The sequence below is a fragment of the Equus quagga genome, chromosome 2, assembly GCF_021613505.1.
Source record: "Equus quagga isolate Etosha38 chromosome 2, UCLA_HA_Equagga_1.0, whole genome shotgun sequence".
Lineage (NCBI taxonomy): Eukaryota > Metazoa > Chordata > Mammalia > Perissodactyla > Equidae > Equus > Equus quagga.
In genome coordinates, this window is record NC_060268.1 from 46965902 (window position 1) to 46975194 (window position 9293).

At 44.8% G+C, this 9293-nt stretch overlaps 1 protein-coding gene across 2 annotated transcripts in view; it reads left to right on the forward strand.

Moving 5' to 3' along the window:
- The window catches only part of GLDN (gliomedin), a 50796-nt gene extending 43435 nt beyond the window's left edge, over window positions 1-7361 (forward strand). For both annotated transcript variants that reach the window (XM_046649052.1, XM_046649057.1), the window contains 2 exons: window positions 904-1054; window positions 3865-7361. In XM_046649052.1, the coding sequence (XP_046505008.1) occupies window positions 904-1054; window positions 3865-4333 (620 nt within the window). In that variant the 3' untranslated portion in view covers window positions 4334-7361. The remainder of the gene's footprint in view (window positions 1-903; window positions 1055-3864) is intronic.
- Window positions 7362-9293: the final 1932 nt, after the last annotated feature.

Consider the following 9293-nt stretch of genomic DNA (forward strand, 5'->3'; position numbering starts at 1 on the left):
GCACACTGATGACCAGCCTTGCAGTTCAGGTCACAGGACATGACCCGGGCACCCCCAGTATGGCTTATCCAACTTTAGGCAAAGTATCCAGAAGGAAATAAATAGCATGATGACTGATGGCCTCATAAACCCCAAAACCATAATGTGGAAGCAACGTCAGAGACAAAATCGTTTGCACTGTCCATCTGTTGCTGAGATTGGCACCCTCCCAGGATGGTCCTTTTGGCCATCTTTCTCAGTTATCTGTTGGACAGAGAGCCCAGCAGAGAAGGTGAAGGGCCACCTTGCAGATACACTGCATCTGAGCATGACCCTAGTCATACTGCCCCAAAGGGATGTGCTCAGGAATTGCCAGTGGTGGTAGCAGTGGCCTCATTCCAGAAGGGGTCTGGGCATACTCACTGGTCAGAGCAATAGCTGAGACATGCTTCTTCATCTCGTCAAGGCTGACTGATCAGCTGGTGATGACAGCATGGATCACCAGCTGAGAAGGATTCTGTGGCTCAAAAGGAAAGAGGAATAATGTGAAATAGTGGCTGCCGTGGGTGCAGGAGGAGGCAGGACAGGTCTGAACAATTGCCAAGTAGTCACTCTTCCTGGTATAGGCCTGTGTCAGTCTGATAGAGAATTTTATAAACAAGCTAGAGTGGGGTGGGGAGGGGGTGATAGTTTTCCTGGGAGGAGCCAAGCCGACTGTGTGGGGCGACTACGGTTCAGGAATCCATAGAGGAGAACCGGACTTGGAGTTTGGGAGTCTGAGACTCTTCAGACTGGACAAAGACACTTACAGGACATCTCACTCCCAACTTCCCTCCTTCAACTTCCTCCCCCACTCACCCCCATGCTGTGATGGCCAGCCCTGACGGCAGGTGACAGCCCCTTTCCCTGGCTTCTCTCCTGCAGGCATCAGGGTGAAGGAATTCAAGGACGAGCCCTCACTGCTGAATGGCAGTTACACGCTTATCCAACTCCCCTATTTTTTCCATGGCTGTGGGCATGCCGTTTACAACAACTCTCTCTACTACCACAAAGGAGGCTCCAAAACCATAGTGAGGTGAGTTCCTCAGGGCCCCGCAGTACTTTCTCACCCATCCCAGACAGCAGCTGCTGTGAGGCGCTTAGCTATCCATGCGCTGCTTAAGGGTAGGGACTGTGGTTCACCATCTTTATGTCCCCAGGGCCTGGCACACCGTCAGAAGTCAATCAGCGTTTGCTGACGGTATAAACCACAAGATGCAATGAGTGAGCCCCACGACCAGCCCCTGCCTGGGGTCTGCATTTATTGCTGGTCTGGAGGCCAAGAGTAAGGTCAGAGCCAAAGAGAAGTAGACCTGGAGTGCCAAGGGCTGCAGCTCTCTCATCCTTTGAGAAAGGAAACAGCCAGAACCCAGAGCTCCAGAGCTAGCAGGAAGGTGTCACACCCCGAAATCGGTTTTGTTCTGAAAAACTTTGGGTGTGAAGAATTTCCCGTCATAGCTGAGATCATCGAAGACGAGGGACTGCAATGCAAAGTCAGGGGGCTCTGCCTGCAGACCGATCCGTCACCCTGATGGAGCCCTCGCCAGGCCACCTCTTCTCCCCACTCTGCTTTCCCAAGGAGAAGGGAGGTGGTCACGCAGGTACACTGTGCCCAGGGCAACGGTCGAGTTTTCTCTGCTCCCCACAAGAATTGCTGGAGTTTTGTCTTCGTGGCTCAAAAAGAAGTCAAGTTCCGGCTTTCGAGGCAGAAGCAGGTCATCTTGGACAAATCAAGAGAGCAGTGCACTCAGTCAGGTTCCAGCTCTATCTCCTACTCACTCCATAACCTTGGACAAGAGACACCACCTCCTGTGCTCTCCATGTCCTCAATAAAAATGAAAAGGAGGACGAGAGCCTCCGCAGCCCTCCAGCTGTACCCCATCTGAAATAACAAGTCCGGTGTATGAAAACCGTGGTCCTAGTCATTCAGAACAAGAGACAAGGACCTGCAGGGAGGACTGGGTCCCTTCTCCCTCACCATCTCCTCCCCTCAGTGAGGACCAGCCTCAACAACCGTGCTGGCACTGGAGAACAAGGTGCAGTTAAACCAGCCACATTAGACACACGCATCGGCCGTGGCTCGAACTGTCCCCTCCTTTGCCTCTCCTCTCTCTCTACTGGACTCCCCCATCATCTCCCCATCTCCCCGGCCACCTCATTTAGGCAGTCTTGTGCTCATAGAAAAGGACAACTGCCCACCTCCTGTTCTGTAGTCATCTGCCCCCGACAGGCTTCTTCCTCTGACATTCGTCCTCATTTAGTCCTGTGGCGCCCTGCTGCCATTTACATAGGGCTGTCGTTACATGGTGGGGGGTGGGGGGTCCTGGGGCGAATGAGCCCTGGAAGGAGGATTGGCCACTCTAAGAAAGAGTGTCTTCTAATGCAGCTAAGTTTGCCTGATGCTCTGGTTAGGAGAGCTGTGCTGAGGCCCTGCTCTATGCCAGGAGAGGCAGGCCGGAATCAGACCCTTTTCCTCCTGGGAGAGACAAGCCTCATTAAGCATGCAGCTGCTAGGTACCAGTACCAGACACGGACCAAATGGCAGCACTGAGTCCCAGGCATTCAGGGGAAAGAGAACCCCGTGAGCTGAGACAGGCAGGCAGGGCCTTACCAAGCCCTCACTCCTCTGGTTTCTTTTCAAACTTACTTCAGGTTTTCTTAATTGGCTTCAAGTCTGGATATGCTCCAATGTGTATCCACGCCACAGTCTTACACATTTCACATTTCTTGCGCTGCTCAATGGCACCCTCTGGTGTCTTTCTTGTCTTTTAGCCTAATGTCCCTGAATTTTCATTCCTGGAGCTAGGTACCTTTGAATCACAATCCACTTTTTTTTAAATAAGTCCCTCTATAGGAATATATATATATATTTTGTATATAAAATATATATATTAAATATATATATTTATTATATATATTTTTTTTCCAGGGGAAGATTTGCCCTAAGCTAACTTCTGTTGCCAATCTTCCTCCTTTTTTTCCCTTCCTTTTCCCCCCAACCCCAAAGCCCCAGTACATAATTGCATATACTTGTAAGTTCTTCTGGTCCTTCTATGTGAGCCACTGCCACAGCATGGCTACTAACAGAGGAGTGGTGTGGCCTCGTATCCAGCAACTGAACCCAGGCTGCCAAAGTGGAGTATGCCAAACTTTAACCACTAGGCCATCAGGGCTGTCTCCATAATCCTCTTTTTGGTACGGTCTAGATTTGGTGTCATCCAAATCGGACAGCCCCCTGGCTTCAGGTGCATGGGGTTTCATGCCATAACTTAATTTCTCCAGTCACTTACCTGACAAGAAAATTGACTTCCCAGCCATGACTTTGCTACATCTCTTCTCAGCTGGTGACTTTCTTCTTCATTTAGACTGCCATGAAATTTTTGTCTTAAAACTCCAGCATGGAGGAGAGGGAGAACCCCCAAACCTGGAGTTAGAAACCCTAGGTTCAACCTCTGGCTCTGCCACTTACTCATATTCCTGGGCCAGTCACTTCCTTTTATTTGTAAAATGGAAGGACCAGACTAGATCATCTCTTAAGGCCCCTTGCAGCACTAAGAATCTTTGAGAGGACATTTCAGGAAGTCAGCAAACACCTAAGGATTCATCATGTTGAGGAATTTTCCCGGTGCCACATGGCTAGGAGGTGGACACAGATGTAGTCACCATCTTCTACATCCTTGCTGCACGTAGCATCGTGGGCAGACCAGTAGAATGGGCATGACCTGGGAACTGACTAGGAATGCAGAATCCCAGGCCCCGGCCCAATTTAATAGAAGAACCCCAAAACCACCCTTGTCCACAAAAATGTTGACTCATTTCTGCTTTTTTTTTTTTCGCACATTTCAGATTTGAATTTGGCAAAGAAACATCCCAAACCCTGAAGCTTGAAAATGCCTTGTATTTTGATCGAAAATACCTCTTTGCAAATTCCAAGACTTACTTCAATTTAGCTGTAGATGAGAAGGGGCTTTGGATTATCTACGCTTCAAGTGTGGATGGCTCGAGCATTCTTGTAGCACAACTGGACGAGAGGACATTCTCTGTGGTGCAACACATCAATACCACGTACCCCAAATCCAAGGCCGGCAACGCCTTCATCGCCCAGGGCATCCTCTACGTCACGGACACCAAAGATATGAGGATAACATTTGCCTTTGATTTGTTAGGAGGGAAGCAGATCAATGCAAACTTTGATTTAAGAACTTCTCAGTCTGTTCTTGCCATGTTATCGTACAATATGAGAGACCAGCATTTATATTCGTGGGAAGATGGCCATTTAATGCTTTATCCTGTGCAGTTTTTGTCAGCTACATAAAACCAGTGATGGGATGCATTCTTTTCCCTCCCCTCAGTAAATTTCAGGCGTTCTCTGGCACCATTTGTATCCCAACAGAACACTTGTCTTTAAGGGTAGCCAGGCACTTAGCTGTCATAATCTCATGACGTGAATGTTTATATGGTCAGTGAATCCCCTTTAAATTCAGATTCCTTAGGGGGAAATAGCAACAGATTGTAAGTCAAAATGGCTGAGATTTGGTAATTCCTCCACAAACTATCTGAGCAAGTTACCTCTTCCTCTTTGGGCCTTGTTTTCCCCACCGGTAATATGAAAAGACTGGGTAAGATGATTGGTAAGATTTCCTCTACCTGTAGGGAATTCTGTGGTTCTTGGCTGTTGCTGCTCGCACAACTTGTATATTTTTGGTTTTTAGCCACACGCTGAACAAATTTACCTCTGAGTTGAGAAGCCCAGTTGCTTGAGCAATGAATTCCTTAGTGCTGACTTAGAGTTGGTGCCTTAGGTCACTGAGGTACCATATTACCCAGAATTATACTACCTTTCTCTGCATCTGTACCTGCACCTCCTGCCAGTGCCAGAATGGCTGTTATCCTCAGCTCCTGACTGCTGCCCAAGGTTAGCAAAAGCCAGGCACACAGCTACACGCTCAGGTTTCCTAACGAAACAGAAACAGGCCCTTCTGTGTTCCTAGCCATTTCTGATCCTGTTGATACGCAGCTGTGAGTCATAAACATGGAATCCTCAGGTCACACTGGCTTCTTTAACCACAGCTATGGATCAGAGTACTAAAGATTGTGTGATGGAGCATTAATCTGGCAGTTTTCAGAAGAGAGCCACCATTTGTGGTTATTATCTAGAATAGGGATGAGCAAACTATGGCCCTCCGTCCAAAGCCAGCCCATTGCCTGTTTTGTAAATAAAGTTTTACTGGAACACCGTCACATGCATTTGTATTATAGTTTGTGCCAACTTTGGCTATACAATGGCAGACCTGAATCATTGCAAGAAAGTTGAGAGATGGCCCGCAAAACCTAAAACATTTACCCTCTGGCCCTTTCCAGCAAAAGTTTCCGACTGCTGATCTAGAATATAAAGTGAGCCTGATTCTTGCAAGGCCTTATTCACCAGAACCTGCTTACTATGTTTTGTTCTGTTCCAGACTAAGAAGTGGTCATTTAGATGGTTTGAGTTTTTGGTAAAGGGGAGTGAGAACAGCACAAAATTAAGTGGCCCTCCCAAAAAGCAGTTCATGAACTGTTCTTTCCCTAATGTAGCTTTGAACGATGTGCTCTGGTCCTTTTGGATACCAGGAGAAAATCCAGTTGTTTAACTTGCTCCTAAATGCCCTTAAATACGTATATTTTTTGCCAACTCAGTTCTTCAAACATCCTTCAGCCAGGCACTGAGGTCCAAGCATGGCCATTGAGAGGAGAGAGGAATCTGGAAATTTCCTGGAGTCCTGCAGCCAGGAAGGGGACCTAAGGAAAAATCTCCTGAAAAGATTTTTCATCAATTTGCCTTCACTGAATTCACATGCACTGAAGGAAAGCTTCAAAAACGTTTCCACCGGGTCCAAATCCACCTCAGTGGCCCTTAGTCTTGATTTTATACCTTATTAATAGAAGCATTTTAAAACTCAGGGGATGTACAGATTTAAATATTTAAATCTTCCCACCCCCTGAAAATACCTAGGCAGCTATTAGGGACTTTTTTATTGTTATGTTCTCAAAATAATGGATATTTGAAAAATTTTTCCCCACTTTTTAATTAGATTGGTTGTGCCATGTCATCACAGCTTTTAAAACATACTCTTTTTGGGTTGATGTTTTGTTATAAAGTAAAAGAGTTTCATGTTGAAGATCAACATGCCTTATGAACGCTAGTCTTCTTTTAAAGTATTCATATGTGTTGCTGTTTCTGGACACAGGGGACCTGGAATGAATATAATTTCATAGTGATAGTCATATTAGTAATGGTAATATGTACAATACTAATTATATATATATATAGTAGCAACCAAAAGAGGTTTTATTGAATTAGCATATATTCCTTTTAGAAAAAAAGTTTTAGCAACCCCAGTGTTGATAGCTGAGCTATCTCGGCTCCCTTAATTGTGGGTAAGGAAGCACAAACTCAAGACTAGAGAAGCTCATACTGGGATTTTTTTTTTTTTTTTTTGCTATGGCAGAGTAGTATAAGGACAACCGAGTTTGATCAAGGCTTAATGGATCATTTTATAATGTGGTTGAAAGTTTGTCTTTACAGAGTGAAAAAAAATTAAGATGGTACTCATTCTTTCCTGCAAATAGTACTTTATAGAAAATACAAAAGGTTTGGGCTCACTGCTAAAACAGAGCGTTTTCAGTCAAGATATCATTTTGGCAGTTTACGCTCTCACTTAGAACCAAAGTTGCTTCAAAGCATTTTCCAAATATCTGCACTGCTGATGTCAGAAGCAAACCAGAGAATTCTCTAATGCTTCTTCAGTCTAAGGCAGATAACGTCCCGCTGGAAAGTAAATAAAACCATCCCTCCCAGCCTCAAAGGTGGGCCGGGCCCTGTCTCAAAGCGTTTCCTTTCAGGCTGATGATGCGGCCTGTTGCAGCCGTGCAGGTGGTTATGGTCTCAGTGTATCACCAAGCACGGGTGTGATGACAGAAAGAGTTCTGGGGCGAAAGTTCTAAAATGAGGAGCTCTGATTGTAGGCACCTTCCTGGTCAGTGACCTTCGAGGTTACAGGGTGAAAAGTCAGATGAGACACCATGAGTCTTCAAGAGCCAGGTGGCCTTTTCCAACTGCACAGAGTACACTTGGGCTATGACTATGGGAGGTCCAGCCATGGGAGGGAGAAGTGCGTGATCCGGCTCTTGACTTTCCATCCAGCTGCCGGGACCTGGTGTATCATATCGTTAAAAGTCATCCTTTCCGATCTGTAACCACAGATTCTGAACCACAAGTGAATAATGGTGAATGTCTCTTTTTTGGTTGTAATTTATTTAACTTGAATCTAATTAGTCAATAAAATAATCATGGCTGAGCACCATCACATGTTGAAACAGGTGTATTGTTACTTTTACTTCTTGTTAATTTACATGTAACATTTAAAAGAAAAAAATAACCCCCAAGAACAATACTGTGGTAGAATTATACTGGTTGCTCCTCTGTTGGAACTTTCACATTTGCTAGCTCCTTCTGAATAGTGAAAAACCACTGACGTGGAGCATGTTTTCTCTATAGGAAAACGTGAAAAATGTAAACCTCGTACCTAGAACTAGATATACACAGACGTAAACGCAATGAAGATCTGCAAATTCATTGGCATAGGCAAGGCAACTGCAAAGGATATAACATTTTGGGCTAAAAATAAAAAAGAACAAATTTTAAAAACTAGATTTGTGTGAATTTGAGTGAGGCTCTTCTTAGCCCGTCGGAGCCTCTGTTTCATCTGTAAAATGTGGATAATAGTATTACTTACCTTCTTTGATTTTTCCCTGCAGAATGAGAAATGCTTTGCAAATAATACAATTCTTGATAAAAAGTTGTTAGTTTTATAGTTCATCCCCTCAGGGAACCAGAGTGACTCTCTTTTTCTTCTGGCCTTATTTAAGGGCTGCAGAAATGGGTCAAGGACACAGTGTCAACAGTTTCTACCTGCTGGTCTGTTTGATTAGGGAATTAACACTTCACACCACCAAAAAATGGTCCCTTAGTTATACCAAAAATTTACAATAAAACTGCCCCCAATGATGAAAAGAATGAAAAAACAGTTCAAGAACCTGCTGCCTTGACTGACAGAGCTTCTGTATAAGCTTCCCCAGAAGAGTCTTTCTGTTACTGGGCAGCCCAGGCATGCTCTGCTGATGACTTTTGTAATTAAAATATCACAAAGCAAAAAGAAAGAAAAGTCCACGAAGAAAACAGTTGACTTGACCTTTAATTGGATCATTCGGACCTGGCATGTGATTTTTAAGATATCTAATCTTATAGCCATTCACTGTAAGATTTAAAATAAGAGTAAACTTAATCTGTCTCACTACTTTTCTCTCCAAGCAATCTGCTGTGATCAGCCTCAAAAACTGAGCCAGTGGCCCAGTGGTTAAGTTCACGCATTCTACTTTGGTGGCCCAGGTTTTGCAGGTTTGGATCCCAGGCGCAAACCTAGCACCACTCGTTAAGCCACAGTGTGGCGGCATCCCACATAAAATAGAGGAAGATAGGCACAGATGTTACCTCAGCGACAATCTTCCTCAAGCAAAAAGAGAAGCATTGGCAACAGATGTTAGCTCAGGGCCAATCTTCCTCACATAAAAAAAAAAAAACTGAGCTACTTAAGAAGTAGTGCTTAAACTACTTCTAAAAGACCTAAAAAACTAATTCTAAAATTGCTAGATTCTTGTGTCTAGCAATCTGGCCTTGTCAGTGTTCCAAACTCATTTGCCAAGAGGCCACATACACGCTCATGGAATTATAAAAGGTCAACACTGGGTGGGATCTTCACAGAACACCCAATCCAACCCTCTCATTCTAAAGTCCAGGAAAGTGAGGCCAGAGAAGATAACTCACCCAATGTCACAGCTTAAGTGCCAGAGTCCAGAAGCGACACTGTTTCCTGACTTTATGATCATGATTTCTGCCTCCCTCTGTCACTCCGCAAAGGAAGAATCTGGTCTTTGTAATTAGAAAGTGAAAATAATTAACTTTGAACACATTTTTAAAAGGCATTCCTTTTTAAAAAGCATTATCTAGAGGAATATGCCAAACCCAGCTTAGTGAGGCAGAGAACACTCCCCAACAAAAGTTCTCAACCCAGTGATGGCAGTTGTCACCTCCTGGGAGGTAGACACATGTGCCAAAGTCCAGCACCACTTGTTACTCTCAAAACTTCCACCACCACTGGACGACCCTTCCCGGCCCAAAGTTTCGGAGACATCAGAGTAGCTACTCCTTGGTGCTCACCATCTATATGGCATAGTCT